Here is a 16,698-nt window from a genome sequence, read left to right as displayed (position 1 = left end):
CTGGAAGTGCTGTGGATGGTGTGGGTGGGTGGGGAGTGGTAGCTCCTTTAACATCTGAGACACCCCATCCACAACCTTTAGGGAAGGAATGCATATAGCACACCCTGGGGGCTGTGGCTGGAGTCTAAGGAGACCACCTCAAGACCCCCAAGGGGCGAATGCACAGGAGCAGATGGGGATGGAAGTCCTTGCACTAAGTGGACTTTCAACAGCCGGTCTTTACCGGCACTGAAGTTAGTCGGCCTCACAATATCCCAGAGGAACGCCGCTCTCGGGACACTTCTGCAAAGGAGAGGAGAAAGGTAAGCAGAACACAGGAGCAGGTGGGGTGGAAAGCAAGGAGAGGCTTTCTGATTCCCATTCTGAGGCCCGTCAGGCTCCACAGAAGGGCAGGTGATAAATGGGTTTATTAAATGAATTCCGGAGTCTGCAGTGTATTCCAGAAGGCGGCAGTGGCTGCTCAGGCTGGCCTGGCCTGGATGGGTGAGCCCTGGGCCGTCGCTGCTGCCTTGATTTAGGGGACTGGCATAGTCACAGCCCCTGCTCTCCCACGCACAGGACACAGCCATATCCAGAGGACATCTTGGTGCTGTGCGGGTGGGACAGGCCAGCAAGGGGCTGAGGAGGAGGGGGTCCACCCTTGGCCCTCCAGCCCCTTTGCTCCTTCCAGGGAAGAGGGGAATAGAAGATGGGGAGGGCATGGTCCAGGCTGGGCAGCCATAAGGCCCTCTGTGCTCAGAGGAAGTCTCTGGAGATAGCCACTGTGGGTTGGAGAGGGGAGGAGGGCTGGGCAGGGGGCAGCCGACCTCTCTCTAGTAAATGCCCAACTAGCTACAGCTGACAGCTGGGATGAGATGGGCTGCAGCACCCAGCCTGGGGCTTGCTGTCTTGCGCTGGATGGAGGAGCAGAGATGAAAGGTTTTCTTAGGAGGAGGTAACTGAAGCAGCAATGTTCTGAAAGAGGCAGGCATGAAGATGAGATGGGGCCCAGGCCCAGGGGCTGATCTTGGAATGGTCCTGGGCCATCTCTGCAGGCAAGAGGCGATCAATCTAGGGCAGAGGTTTCCAACTGGGATTCCCACCTTGCTCCAGCCACCTACGCAGGGCACATTTGGCAGTGCCTGGACACATTTTAACTGGCCCCTAGTGGGCGAGGCAAGGGATGCTGCTACATCCTAAAATGCACAGGACAGTGCCCACCACAAAGACTCATGGGTACCAACTAATGTTGGTACCAATGCCGACAGTGCTGAAGTTGAGAAAGAAAACCTAGCCTAGTTATAAGGGTTTGGTCTCGGAGGCAGCAGGCCTGTTGTCTGACCTGTTGTTGCTCCGGCGTTGCTCGTGTATGACCTGGATAGCATCAGTCAACGTCTCTGAGCCTCGCTCACTCCGTCTGTGAAGTGGGAGTAATAACAGGACAAGGCTCACAGGGTCACTGTGAAGATTACACAAGACGATGCACGTGGAGCACTTACCCCAGGGCCTGGCCCCCCCCACAGTTTACGGACAGTATTTTTATGACACGTGGGAAGGAGCAGTGGTTGATGAGGAGAAAGTTTTGCACAAGGAGAGAAGTCAGGGGCTGTGTGTTCACCACAGAAGCCCACATCAGTTGCTGATGGTTCAAAATTTCTTCTGGGCGGTGAATAGTGAATGATAGAAGAAACACTGAATGCAAGAGCACTGCCCGCTGTGCTGTGGCTATGTGGCCAACACAGCTCACTACTAAGGCACCTGTGCATTCCGGCAGCTTCACACTCACTGTCTGCTTCATCCCCAGAGACCCTAGGAGGCAGGTACAATGCCATGGAAGGGGGACCGAGGTCGGTAGTTAACTCTGGGCATGCCAGGAGCAGACCCAGGGGTGGCCTGTGAACGTGGGACCTCCTTGGTGAGACAGAACCTGAGCCAAGAGCATCCAGGGCCACAGGCCCCCCAGACCACACCAAAGGCCACACACACACACCCTTACAGCCCTTGTCAGACAAGGTGTCTGGAATGAATGACTGGGTTCCACCGAAACTTTAGCTCAGCTGGTCCCTTAATACATGGGGGGCCCTGAAGGACTGCCCGATGCACTGACTACCGGGCTGGGGTTGCCTTCCTCTGCTGCTCAGGAATGGGCCTCAGCCATTCCCTGCCAGAGGAGGCAGGTCTGGGACACACTCCCCTCCTTCAGATGGGACCTTCACTAGACTCACTTTTGAGGTCTTATTTTCAGTCCATCCCGTCCTTTCCTGCCAAGTGGTAAGAATACACGTATATATGTAATTATAACCCACACCAGTACATTTTTGGCTGGGTCAGGTTGTTGGGCTCTGCAGTGACTGCTGGGGCTGGCATCTGGGCTTGCCCTTACTGACCCTGCAAACCTGGGTGGGTTGCTTCACTTGGTACCTCAGTCCCCTCACAGGCGAGATGAGGATAATGCCAGTCCTCACTGCAGAGAGTCACTGTAAGGAAGAGGAGGGTTTGCACGTGCACGTGTCCAGAACGGTGCTGGCCGCAGACAAGCGCTCTGTTACTGCCTGCAGGTTGACTCTGATGGCGGAGGAAGCCGACAGGAAGAGAGACAGCTCCAGAAGTCTTCCTCTGGGAAACTGCCATTGCTTTGCCTCCCAGGAAATGCCACAGAGGCAGTTGTGATGGGGCTGTTTCAAAGGTATGCTGAGAAAACTCAGGGAGGAAGGGTGGCACGGTGGGGGTGACATGCTGGCAGTATGGCTCACTGGCAGACTCACCGAGAGGTGCCAAGAGGCGTCCAGGTTTGGGGAAAGAGCTCTTCCCTCGCCTCACCCTCACAGGTATGCAGCTGCCTGCACACACACCTCACAAGTGAGTAGCCTCAACTACTGGGAACACAGGGAGAAGGACACACTAGAAAATTTGTAATTGATGTTCCTCCCCTTCCTTTACACTGGGACAGCAACTAGGCTGGTGCATCTGTCTTCCTTCTGTCTTTCACAAATACTTAAATACAATACAGTTAAGAGGAAACTTGTTCACCTAGAGGCTTTGTGGGCTTCACTCATTTACAGATTGGTAAACAAGTACTGGTATTTCTCTCTCATTCCACCCAGGCATCAGTTTGCCAACATCTTCCATACAAACTCAGAGTAAACATTTTGCTACCAAGGTTAACAAACCAGCCAAAAAAGAGAAGAAAGGCAGGGTGACAGATAGATGGGGCTAGGGTGGAGTGGGGATGTGAGCCAGCACCAGAGCCAGAGGACAGCCGTGGTCCCACAGTGTCCTTTCTACAATGAGGACACCCATGTGCTGAGGACACACCCCCTGGGCAGTGAGTGGCCAGCTGGAAGCAGAACGCAGAGCCCTGGGCTCCTACCCTCTGGTGCACTTTCCCTCCAGATGTCTAGGACCCAGAGCCCCCCACTCAAATACCTGAGTCTAATTTTAGGACTTGCATGGATTTCACCCCAGGTCTGTCCTCCAAGGGTGGACATGTACTTAGGTTCAAGGGGGACTGTTTAGAGGGGGTGGCCAAGCGTGGATATGCAGGCTGGGAGTTCACAGTGGCGGGGCAGGCCCAGGCTGGGAGCCAACGCTGTGCATGTTCCCTGGTCTGGTGTGGGGTCCCCAGTTCCCAGCAACGATAGGGAAGGGGCCTACTTTCTGGTCGGCCTCCTTCCCAGTCCCCAACATGGGGTGTGACCTTTGTCTCCCTTTTCAGAGGGTTGCCTTTGGGAGCTGGCCAAGAAGAAGAATCTGTTGCTGGCTATCACCTGTCAAGGTGGGGCTATCTATGGTTTTAATATTTACACCCTGGAATGTGGAACTGAGGGACAGACCTCTACTCTGGTTATTAGACTTGAATAAAAGGATCCCAGAACCAGCCCTGCCTCTGACAGCAGCAGCAGTAGCCTAGCTGAACTGTGGCAACCAGATTTCCCAAGTCCAGCCTTCATCATGTACCAGTGCATGACCTTGGGTGACCTCTAGGCCTTGGTTTCGTCATCTATGTGGCTGACAGTGACCCTGTGCCACAGGGTTCTTGTGTCACTTCCTTGATGTGGCCTCTCAGTGACAGAAGAGGTGGGAGCAGGAGAGGGGGCCGAATGAGTCCACGAAGAGCTGGGGGGGTGGACGTGACTCCCTCCAGACAAGCCAAGAGGCAGGACAAGTGGAGGGACACAGAAGGGGAGAAGAGACAGAGCAGGGTTAGTGGAGGGAGCCTTCGTGCCATATGCATGGGCAGAGAGGGCTGGGCAGCAGCAGGACAGGCCTGAGAGTTTCTGTGGGGAGAAGCAGATACTGACAGGAGGAAAGAGGTAACAGACGTCAGTCCTAAGAGGGTGTATATTCTTCATCCACATGCAAAGACGAGCACACACACACACACACAAGCATGCACACACACACCTGGGGGATCATTCTAGCTGAAATAGTTACGTGGATTTCTATCCATCTAAAGTAGGTTTAACACCTCCAGGATCACAGATACGCACCCCAGTCCTGTTGTTGGCTGCAGGCCCCTCTAGAAGAGGCTGTGTTAATCCAGTACAACTCTACCCTCAACTGGCACGCAGCCTGGTGCCCGGTGCACCAGGGGCACCCAATGGTGTCCACTTGAGCACGCTGAACATATTTCTATCTCAATATTCCTCCTTATCCTGACCTTACACTGCTGCTACGCAAACCCAGTTGTTCCCTCCAAAGCACAGAGGAATGACAGCTTGGCACCATCTTCTAGAAAAGACTCTTTTCTCACTTGAGGACACTGTGACTGATAACCGTTGCTCTCCCACAGATGACTACCTTTTCCTCTCCGTTCTCACCCCACTGGAAGGTCAGCTGGGATAGGTACCATTACCCTATGGTCAAATAAAAGCCAGGGCTAGGCTATTGGGGGAACTCTCCCTGAGACCCAGGGTGCTGGGGCTGTCCTCCCACTTCCCTATGCAGCCAGACATTCAGTACTGGAAAAGGTCTGCCTTGCTAGAGGAATATCAAGCAAATTCCTGTCCCAGGAAAAGGGGACAACATTCTGGCTGTTGGGATACCTCACAAGCAGCATCCACACACAGATCCTGAAGAGAGGGATGTGTGTCACCTAGCCACATTTTACAAAATGTCACTTGAGCAACTTGTGTTGTTCCCAGCCAGGCTACCATACTTGAGGCAAAACTGAACCCTCTTTCTTCTCCCTTTTCCTGTTTGACTCAGGCAGCCCCCTCCCGTGTCCTGCTGGAGCAGAGAGATGACAGAGTCCCAGCAAGCTGGAGGCCAGTAGTGCAATGCTTCAAACTCTATGCCGAGTGTGGATTTTTGTGGTAGACAATGGGGAGCCATTAAAGGCTGCATTGAGATGGGGAACAATGGTTTGATGACATGTCAGATGAAGGATGAAGGGCAGGGAATGGAGGCTGTGGCCATAATCTAACATAGTGGTTCCCAGCTGGGGCAGTTTGCATGGAGGCCAGGGGCATTTGGTGGAGCCTGCAGAGTTTGGCTACCATGACTAGTGTGAGGGGGATGCTACTGGCATCGGGTGGGCACAGGCCAGGGAGGCTGCTGGACAACCTACAGCCCAGGACTGCTCCTACCACAAAGAGTCACCCAGCCCAAAATGTCAACAGTGCCGGGGCTGAGGAAGGCTAGTCAAACATGAGGAAGCGAATGCAGGGTCCAAGAGCAGCTATTCTGAGGGAAGAAGTGATGGGACCTGTAGAAATGGGGATGCAGGAAGAAGAGGAGCCACGGCAGAGGGACAGATGGGACCCGTGGAGGCTAAGAGAGGGAGTCGCATGGAGAGAATTAGTGGGAGGGGGAGACAGCAGGGGTGCCTTACAGGTGTTGCTGAAATTGGTAGGCTTGAGTTGCAGGTGAGTTTGTATAGCTGTGAGCTTGCTCGATGGCTCAATCTCAGCCCCAGGCCTCCATACATGCTATGGTTCCTCGGCCACCCTTTCTCCCCTTCCTGATCTGACCGACTTCCACTCATCTCTCAGGATGTAGCTCATTTTCAAGTCCTCTAGGAAGAGGACTCTGATCATCTTGAATATTTGGATACCAACTCTCAGTGTTCCTACAGTGCCTTGGGCAAAACCATCCAGGACAGAGTTTATATCAGAATGGCTGCTTGCTTGTTTATTTCTGCAGTAGATCCCTTGAGGGATCATGGAGGCCTGTGACCTAGCCTTTCATCTTTGCATCTTCACAGTTAGCGGAGAACATAGTGAATGAATGAATGAATTCATGGATGGATGAAGACAGATTTTGTGAATCGATGAAACAGAGAAGAGTGCCAAAGCTGGAAGCATGGATAAAATCTCCAAGAAAGCATTTACAGATTAAAGAACAGGGACCTGCAAAGCCTGGTGTATACTTACCATAAGGTGTGACAGCAGAGCCATGAGCCAGCAAAGCTGACAGACAGAAAGGGCAGGAATGCAGGAGAATCAGGACCATGCACACCCCCGGAGCCAGGAGGGAAGTTACAAGATGAATGTGCTTTCATGCATCCAGCAGGCCAGGAGTTACAGAGGTTGAGACAGGCTGTGACATTGTCAATGACCTCTGAGAGGTCTGTCCTCAGAAGGGAGAACAATGATCCACAGAACATGGGGGTGCTATGTTGATCAATCAACTATGGCACAAGGGAACATTTCTGAGAAGGGACTACAGTGGTTCCTCCAGATTTGGGGGAAGCAGGAGATAGCAGAGGTGGGGGCACAGGCCTGCTGAGCACAGGACAGGGATGAATGAGGGCCCTGCCTAGAGATAGGGGCAGCCAGTAATGGTGACAGTTTTACCAAAGCTGACCTGACTGCCTGGAAGTCAGGGTTAAATCACTGGGGGAGACTCAGAGGAGGTATTTCACCCTGGAGCAGCATCAGCCAGCAGCATGCATTTCTCCTTTTGTTATTTCATATTTGCAAAGTAGCTATACCACTTGCGCTGCAGACCTAGCCCACATCTATTACTAGCGGGCTGATCACCAAACCCTGCTAATTTAATGGCAATTTCTTAATAGGCATGATGTTGCCTGGAAAGCATCTTTCAAAGAAATTCCATGCATTTGGAAACCTAACAGAGTGACCTAGTCCCAGAGTGAGGGAATCATACTTCTACTCTGCTGCTGAACTCTGGGTATAACTGGACACCTGGTATCATATAAAAGCAGGTGATGGAAGCTGATCCATGCACATTCTCAGATCCCTAACTAGTTACTTACCTGGGACTTTATATCCTCGCCTTTGATCTTGATACAAGGACTTAACTTGACCTTGGAGATCTCTTGGTTTTTCTGCTTTTGAGACTCTAGGCACTTCTGCCTCTGTCGGATATTGCCCTTCTGGATGGAGGAGTCCTTGGGGACTCTAAAGGAAAGCCACAGGAGAGATGAGAATCGGCTGCTCCTTGGATTGTAACAAAAGCAGCCAGAGGTCGAGGCAGTGCTTTGAGGGGCATTTCACCCTGGGCTGTTACAAGGTCTGCACTGCTCAAGGAAGGGGGTGTCTCTGGGAGCAAGGCAGCAAGGAAAGACCAGGAGCCCCAGGGTAGATGGACCCTGGAATGGAGTCCATGTCGGCGGGTCCATGCTCTCAGGTCACATCGTGGAATCAAACCCCAGCAGTTGAGAAACACTGCTACTAGCTAACCTCAAGCCCTCCTGCCACTGACGAATATAATTCCTAACATAATATCCTTTCAGGGATAAGAGCCAATAGGTCTTCTCAGATCCCCATACACTTAAAAGCTCTCATCCAGTTGGTCATGGGCTGTCGCTTCTCCAGACCAAGCCAGCTGAGGGCATCTCCTTGCCATCAGAAGAGGCTCAAAGGGTAGGGCAGATACCTGAGTTCAGGATAGACGTTCTCCAGGTACCACCTGAAACTCTGGCACTGGAGGTTCCTCCGCAAGTCCAACCTGCTCTCGATGCTGGGATACAGGGGCAGGAACAGACAAAAACACAAAACACGGCTGTGCCAGGGACAGGAAGCACAAATCGCAGCCTGCACCCATGCTCTGCACCCACCTCTTTCTGGAGGGTGCTGGAGAAATGAACCAAGAGAGATTTCTAGAGCTCCAGACAGAGCTACAGAAACACCCAGCAATATCTCACAGTGATGCGACAATGACACTGAGGACCTGTGCTTTTACTTGAAAATGGAATTTGGGAGTGGTTTTACTTTCATTAAAAACAAGGCTATAAGTATGTTCAGTGGGTTGTTAATGATTTACTGCCAGGGCTCTGAGTCTACTTAGTTAAATCCCAAATCTCTATTTAGTTTCTGCAGTCAAAATACCACCCCTGGCCATCCCAGCCTCAAAGAATCCTCTCCTTGGGTTCTGGGATCTGGTCATATATTTACTCATCAAACATTAATTGAGCACCTATTATACGCCAGGCATCGTACCCAATGGGGGATAGGCAAGCTTTCCAGCAACAGAGAATGGAAATGGAACAAGTGATCACAACCCCACGTGGACGTGGGGTGGGCACTCGCAGGCTGTGGGAGCACCTCAGAAGTGTATCCTTGTTTGTCCAGTCGATGGTGGTCAAGGTGGTGGTGATGCTGAAGCTGTTATCTGGAAGGAAAAGTGGACCTCATCTAGACAAACCTGAAAGTGTGTGAGGTCAGGGCCCCGGGGTAGAGGCAGGGGAACAGCAAAGAGAGACGGTGCATGGGAAGAAGCGAGAATTCTGTTGGCAGGAGCAGCACTGAAGGTTACTATGTGTGTATGAATGTATGTACATGGGGGAGAAGCAGGGAAATGAGTGAGATGTGAGATGAAGACAGACTATAAAGGGTCTTGGGAGGCACTGTGGAGGAGTTTGGGCTGAGGGCAATGAGATACAACTGATGGGTTCTAAGCAGAGTATGACGTGGTGAGGCTTGCACTTCAGAGCATCATACGGATGGCGAATGGCTCTGCTGGGGCAAAGCTGGAGACACGGAGAGCAGTAGGGGGTGGCTGCAGAAACCCAGGTGGTCACGCATTTAGGGGGTGGGGATGGACAGATGTGACAGGGTCAAGTCCCTCCTCTTCTCACCATCTGCACCCTCAGTGCCCACCTGAGCTCCGTTTACACCCTGTCCTCCCTGGTGACCACAGAATGGTCCCTGCTCTGGCCAGTCGCACCTCCTTCCACCCCTGACTGGACCAGGTGTTCTCAGGGCCCCAGGGCTTCTTGCACAGCACTAACCACACTGCCTCAGCAGACTCTAAGCAACATGGGGACAGAAATGACTTTTTAAAAAAATTGCTGAATGCTTAGCCAGGACCTGGGTGCTTAGTGCGGGAATGAGGCAGGATCACTGGACGTGGTGATTGTTTGGACGTGGGAGGAGATCGGAGGGAGGAGTCAAGGTTGACACCTGGATTTCTGACTACACCAGGGTGCAAGGAAGAATGTTCACTGAGATGGGGGATACAGGATGAGGAACAAGTTCAGGAGCAAAGTGGGTGAGTTCAGTTTAGGACTTGTGTTGGGGAGCCTGGGAGGCGTCCAGGTGGAGATGTCCAGCTGCTACTTGGACATTAAGGCCCTGGAGCTCAGAGGAGAGGTCCAGGTCAGTGACAGACATTCGAGTACCAGCAGCACAGAAGTGGTGGATGCCAGGGATGATGTACAGTACGAAGAGGGAAGACCCTTTGGGAAGACCAACAAGTAAGGGTGGAAAGAGGAAACTGAGGCTGCCAGTGGGACCAAGAAGGCAGAGCCTGAGCAGCAGGACGAGAGCCAAGACTACAGGTACGGAAAGGCAGAGATCAGAGGTGTGTCTGAGGGGGCTGGGGTAACAGAGAGGATGCCACGCAAGGGGGACCAGGGAGCCAGGGTGGGCCAGGCAGGAGTGATCGCAGCAGGTGGGAGCGACCCCAGTGGGCAGGGCAAGGCCTCAGATCACAGTCAGGAGAGGAGAACAAGGGAGCCACAGACAGCAAGTGCAAGCAGTTGTTTCATGAAGGCTGGCTCTGAAGGGACAGAAGACAGGGGTGTAGGGGGCAATGCTGCATGGCAGGAGAGTTTATTTCCATTCCTCCTCTTCCTTTAAAAACACTTTTAAAAAGATGTAAGACAAAAAAAAAAGTAAGACACTGAATCAGTTTAAATGCTGATGGGAAGCATGCAGCAGAGAAAAGAGATTAGGGATCAAGGAGCGTGAAAAACCCATGGAGGGTAAAGTCCCCCAGACCACTGGTGCCCGCAGTCTGTATGGTAAATTCACCTGGGTGTGTAGCCTTTTAAAAATTCTACAGACCAAGCCACACCCCAGACTAAGTTACTCTACTGGGGCGGAGTACAATTTTTTGAGGCTCCCCCAGATTATTGTGATGTGCAGGCTAGTTTGGGAACCATGCTCTAGAACTTTCTCCTTGAGTTAAAGTCCTCAGACCAACAGCATGGCATCACCTGGGAGCTTATTAGAAATGCAACTCTATCGAATCAGCATCCACATTTTAACACGATCCCCTGGAGATTATGTGCACATTAAAGTTTGAGAAGCCCTGAGCCAGAAGGCAGAGGAGATGAATCCAGGCAGAGGGAACTTGATAAATGTTGATTTGTGAATGAAGGCAGATCAAAGGTGTGTCCAGAGAACAGGTGGAGGGCTGGCCTGACACAGCAGAAGACACACCATGACCTTGCTGATGAAAGAAATGAAGGACGGTGCAGACACAGTGAAGTTTATAGGTTGGCTGGTCTTGGGAAGTAGGTGCTGTTTCATCTGTAGGACAGAAGGATCACCTGCTGTGAGTGAGAGGAACCTGTGGACTCAGGATTTGGGGAGAGAAGGTTTAACAGAGATGGAAGGTGAGTGCTGGCCATGAAAGGCAGCAGCACCAATGGGCCTCCTGAGGGCCTCCCTGAGGCTGGGGGAGACTGACAGAGCCAGCTGCTATTTCCCAGCCCCATTCGGCGGCCTGTGTGTGCCAGGGAGGAAAAGGTACAGAGTCAGGTGCATCCAGGATTGAGAAAACCTTGCCTCGGGTGTTGAAAGATGCACAATGGGCAAAAGAGCTGAGGACATTTTTTACACCCTCTCTTTAAGCGACAGGGTGAAATCCAAGTTGGAGAGGGAGGAAGCGCAGAAAGAAGGGGCCTGCACGGGGCCACCCAGGGACCAGAAGTTAGAGGAGGACGCAGAGCCAAGGTCTCGAGAGGCTCTAGGGGAGAGAAAGGAAGGACAGTGCAGGTGTGTGATCTCAGAGATGTAGATGCTTCTGGCAGGGCCTGATTCAATCCCTGCGAGCAGACAGGGACTGGACCTATGAAGTGCAGGCTGCAAACCCTCAACAGCCTTTGCATGACTGAGGGACACTAGATGGCAAAAAGCCACCGGTTGTCCCTCAGGCCAAATCAAAATATAACATAAATGAAGTTGTCACTTTTCTCTATCAAAGAGTTGTGGGTTGGGGAATGCAGTGTATAGTTTTGGAGGAAGACAGATGTGGTTTATATCTCATCCTCGTCTTAATAGTGCTGTGATCTACGGCCACTGAGTGAGGCTGGAGAAACCTCCGTCTCCTTGTCTGTGAGACAGGGGCCATTACACCCATTTCTCTGAGTGTTTAGGACTAATGAGGCATCTTATGTCATGGTATCTGGCACTTAATTCCTTTCCCTGTCCGCCGGCACTCCCATGATGCTGGAGCACCGTAGAGGCTCTATCAGCCCCAAGAGGGGATCCTAAGGGGAAGAGCTTGGGCCCTGGAGGGGCTGAGCGGCCTGGGAGACCAGCTGAGCGCCAGGCCTGCCAGGACCCACTCGCCTGGCCTGTGAGCTGGGGCTCTTCTTGACCCTCTGCACAAATCAACCAGAAGGGACTCTTACTTTCCAAAGGGCCTCTCCAGGGCGAACGGCCGGGCAGCATAATAGTATTGCTTGTATTCATCCATCCACACTTCAGCTGTCCGCTTGGTGTTCCTGAGGAGACAGGGAGTGGAGGGAGGGGCCATCCATGAGGACCTATGATGCATCCAGGCAAAATACACACATGGGCAAGCTGGCAGGAGCCCCCAGGTGGGGGCCACCACGACCCAGTTAACACTCTTCTTCCCTGGGTGCTGAGCCCAGCCAAGTCCTACCCAGTCTCCAACAGGGACTTTACCAGCACACAGGATTTTAGCCGTAATGGCAAATTCTGACCCCAAGGGTCACAGAGAAAGGGCAGAGACAGACATGGCCCATGGCACCATTCAGCAGTCAGGGAGGCAGAGATATGAGGTGGAGCCTCAGACTAGAGAGGGGACATGGGAAAACTACTGGATGCGGGGGCAGTGTGGGAACAGCCCCTGCCGAGCCCACGTAAGTGAACTTGGGCTCTCACTAAACAAGGGAATGCTCCTCCAGATTTCTGGTTCGTTTTGGAGCAGAGACATTTGATAGAGGAGCACGGCAAGCCCTTCCAAGCCAGTGGACCTGAAATGACAGTCATATGTACACAGCCCGCTTCCCGGTGCACTGAAGGCAGTTATAGTGCCTCGCTGGCTCCTTCCTTGGCCTAACCATCAGCAAACTGGGAGCTGCTTAGGAGACACCCCTGCCACCTTTCTTGAACCTGGCATTCAGGGTGCCCACTGACCAGGGCCTGGACCTAAAGACAATGAATGTTCTGGAGCCCAAGGCTCTATCCTCTCATCCCGCATCACGGCCCCATTTTTTCTACACCCCATGCCCCCAGCTCACCTTCCCCTTATGAAACACGAGAGCTGAGGCAGCCCTGACTTTGATTCCCCTGCTCCCTCCTGCTGGGTTTCTCGTTGCCCAGCCCTGGCCTACCACGTTTCTGCAAAAAGTGTTGTCAACTTTCCCCCTGCTGAAACCCCATGTCAACTCTGAAACTGCTGTGTCAGGACCTGATGCATACCTGTTCACACAAGTGAAAAACCAAGGAAGGAAGAACATGGAACTGGGAAATGACACCCCAAGTGGGAGGAAAAACACCCAAAGAGATGCTTCGCTTTTTCCTCCCTGCATGACCCAATGGCAGTAAGGAAACAACGGAAAAGGGGGTAAGTGGTTGAGTGGAGCTGTCAGATGACAGTAGGATAAGGAAAGGAGAGGAGCTAGAGGCAAGATGAACAAAGGAAAAAAGGGATGGACATGAATTATTTTTAAAACAAGAGAAAGATGGAAAAAGAAAAACTCAGACAAAGAGAAAGGAGTCTAAAGGGAGAGCAGGAATAAACAAGTGGGAACCACTGGGTCACTGAGTTCCTGGGGTCTCTGTCCTGTCCCCATTCCCAAATCTTCCCAAGAACCTTACCTCTGATGACCCAGCCTGAAGGTGGAAATAGGAGGTTGTCTACAACTCAGGGCAAAAACAAACCCATTACCCAGAGCCCTAGCCCTGCAGGATGGTGCCGCCCAGGGATCTGAAGCCCCTGAGCCTGCAGGTGAGGCCTTCACAAGCCTGGGGAATCAACGTGGAGAGCAGCCTCGGGGCCTCCTGCCCAATGCTGGATGGGCAGGGCCAACCTCCCCTGCTTAGGCCGAGTCTCAGGGAGCACGACGTGGGGATCCTAAGAATCCAGAGCACTCCAGAAACCTACCAGAGAACCTGGGACAGCTGCATTCCATCATAAAGAAAGCCCTCACTTTGTGCTGCCCCACAGAGCCCTGGATCGGTCACTTACTTTATGTATGTGTTGGCATTTCCATCCGGGAAAACATATGGGTGCTTCTTCCGGAAGACATGGCCCACTCGGCTGCAGGGGACAATCTCTAGGCTGCCCCCACACATCCACACTCTGAAGGAGATTTCTGCAAGACAGCCACACCCCGTGTCACCACTCTGCACCCCTGGAGGGCAGGGGACACGGTGGCAGCTCTAAGGCACCAGGTCCAAGCACGTGGCAAGGGCCCACTGCACCCGGCCTGGGCTTGGGGGTTAAGTGCCAACTCCACAGGCCATGTGCTCCACTGGCTGAGCAACCTCAGTTTCCCCATCCACAAATGGGGATGCTAATAGTTCCCACCTGAGAGGTGGTAATGTGTTGATATGGGAACAGCGGCTGGCATGGGGCACAAATCTAAATGAGCACCTGCCTGTCCCCTCCCCTTATGGAGGGACACATTCCAGGCCAGCATGGTGGGAGGGGGGGGTGCGGCTTAGCCTGGAAAAGAGAAGCCTTGGGGCCATCAGAGAGCTGCTTTGGACATATGGAAGGTTTCAGTGTGGAAGATGGATTAGACTTATTCATATGACCCAGAGGGTTAGAACCAGGACTGTGGGGAAAGAATTTCCCTTTGAGAATATGGGAGAACTTTCTGCCAGTCAAGGCCTAGACCGAAGTACTTGGCTGTTGTGGAGATAGTGAGTTTTGCATTCTGACAGGTGTGCAAACCACCAGGCCAGAGTTGGTTGCAACAGAGGACCAAGTTCCCAGGAGGTGCCTGGACAGGTGCCCAGGAGAGCACCTCCCAACACCCAGACTGCTACGCCACCCTTCCGTGAGGGCACCTGCATCATCGCTAGGGAGGAGATAGCCTGAGCTGCACCCAAGAGCTGAGAGCGCTAGCCACAGAACGTCATGGAAGCCTCAGAGGGGTTGCTGGGGTTGCCCCCTGGGTGGGAATTTTGCTCACATACCCATTTCTTCCTGGCTGGCTGCTGCTGCAGGGACCTCAGGGAAGTGGGTGGGGTGGAGTTAGCAGACGTGCTGGGATCGGGCTGACGATACATTTCTCCCCTGGGCCTGCTTACTAGAAGGCAGGAAGCTGTGGTTCCGCCCCAGAAGGAAGCAGTGGAATCAGATGGTGGAGGAATTGTATCGCTGCCATGGTTTAGAATTGCTGAATGACTTTTAGGCAGTTTTGTTATTGCATCTAACTTCTCTACAGACAGTGTACCCCTTACTGACTACACCGAAGGCACGCTGCCCACCTCCCCAACACTGGGTATGCCACTGGTGGGAAAAGCCAGCTTCCCATCTGGGAATTCTTGCTCCATTCATGCTTCTGCAGTCAAGCTCAGGTATAAAGAGGGTAGGCTAACTCAGGAAAAATCCACACTGGTGGGTGACTGCTCCTGGGAGGGCCATGTGGAAGCACGTCTAGTGTCCAGGGCAGGGAATGAGAATTCTAGTGCCTTCTCACCACACACATGCCCTGCACCCTCCAGCACTTAGGCCCACCTCCCTGGGTTCCTTCACCATGTGTCCCTTCTCGTCCGCTGTACCTCCACTTTCTGCTCCATCTCTCTTCATTCTCTCCAAGCAGGTGTCTGGATGTAATTTCTTCATCCTGATCCTCACCTGCTCGCTCACTCACCCGTCCTCAGACTCCCTTTACCTGGCCCCGGCTGACTCCTGCCACGTGTCCTTGGGAAGGCCACTGAGTCGCAGGCAAGGCTTCCTTGACACTAACCCTGATGCCACCTTCTCTATACCTGCCCCTCTGCCTTCCCAGATGCTGTCCCAAACAAGCTACAGATTATTTTCAGGAAGCTCAGATTTCCCTCAGAGTGGGGACAATATGTGCACTAGAATGAACAAAGAACTTCTCAAGGTTGCTGCCAAGCGATGGCAAGAACACGGAGTGAGGAGAAACACGAAGTGCTTGGCTCTGGGGTCAGCAGTCGTTGAGTCCGCAGGAAGCTATCAGCCACGTCCCTTGGGAAACCTGCTTGACCTCACTGAGGCTGGGTTTCCTCAAATCTCAAATGAAGATCATAAAAATACTCCACAGGATTGCTATTGAAATCGAATGAAATAGAATTTTGAGCATATTGCAAAAACTCTTAAATGCAATCAAAAGACGAGTGACAGTTGTGATGAGACGTACCACAGAAGCCGGTCTCTTTAGAACACGGACACCAATGGCGCTGCCCAGCTGTGCTCACTTCCAACTTCCTTCTTCTTCCACGGGAGGCTCTTGAATTTTGTGGGCTTAATTCTGAGACTTCCCCATAAAGGTCTACGTTACAGTTGGCTTTTGAAGGGTCACTATTGGGATCACGTGCTTCAGCCTGGTGTCTGCGACACGGAGCAATGAGAGAGCTTTGCCAATGGAGAGCATCCATCTCTCCCTGTTGTGTTGAGGGCACAGAAGGGCTGAAGGGGTAGGTCCATGGGACTGTGTTGGTACATGCGTGAATTTAGTCTTAGGCAGATATAAGTTTTACTGTGCTCCAATCAACTTCTCTCTGGAATCTCAAAACCTGGTCTGCTCCAGATCCTAAAAAGGAAACCCTCACATCCCTCACAACTAGAGAAGGAGGCCTGGCTGACTAGATATAACCTACAAATTTTGTGCCAGCTTTCTTTCAAAAATCTGCCTACATTTTGGCAATGGTCTCTTCCTTTCCGTGTATTCAAGTGAGACATATGTCCCTCCTCATTTGCAAAAGGAATCCCTCCAACTCCGCCTCCGTCCCACCCCCACCCCGTGCCCTGGCAACCTGTCTCTTTCCCTGTGCTCCCTTTGCCCCTCGTTTTGCTTCTCTCAGAATCTGCTGACACCCTGCCCTCGCCACAGTCAGGCACAGATCACCACCGTGGAGAGCAGTCACTTGACCTTGATCCTTCTCCACCTTCCTTCTGGTCTTCTGGCATTCTTTACCCCAAGGCTCTGTCTTTTTGAGTGTTTTCCTGACACTGCTTCCTCAGCTGGCCCCCAGGGTCATGTGATGCTGAGGACTGACCTCCACCCTATCAGCCCCAGCTCCACTGGCTGCCTGCTGCTCTGCCAAAGGGTGCTGGGCACCAGCAGGCACAGCACCT

At 52.6% G+C, this 16,698-nt stretch overlaps 1 protein-coding gene across 3 annotated transcripts in view; it reads right to left on the bottom strand.

Annotated features, from left to right (window-relative positions):
• Nucleotides 1-16,698, bottom strand: part of GALNT14 (polypeptide N-acetylgalactosaminyltransferase 14) — a 202,957-nt gene that overhangs the window by 4,342 nt on the left and 181,917 nt on the right. Inside the window, exons 10-13 of one of the 3 annotated variants that reach the window (XM_036903618.2) lie at nt 13,612-13,738; nt 11,807-11,899; nt 7,822-7,905; nt 7,199-7,343 (exon numbers count right to left, since the gene is read on the bottom strand). In XM_036903618.2, the coding sequence (XP_036759513.1) occupies nt 7,199-7,343; nt 7,822-7,905; nt 11,807-11,899; nt 13,612-13,738 (449 nt within the window). The remainder of the gene's footprint in view (nt 1-7,198; nt 7,344-7,821; nt 7,906-11,806; nt 11,900-13,611; nt 13,739-16,698) is intronic. The other 2 variants (XM_036903619.2, XM_036903620.2) reach the window with 2 other exon arrangements.

The sequence above is a fragment of the Manis pentadactyla genome, chromosome 2, assembly GCF_030020395.1.
Source record: "Manis pentadactyla isolate mManPen7 chromosome 2, mManPen7.hap1, whole genome shotgun sequence".
Lineage (NCBI taxonomy): Eukaryota > Metazoa > Chordata > Mammalia > Pholidota > Manidae > Manis > Manis pentadactyla.
This window is presented reverse-complemented; position numbering and strand designations above follow the sequence as displayed.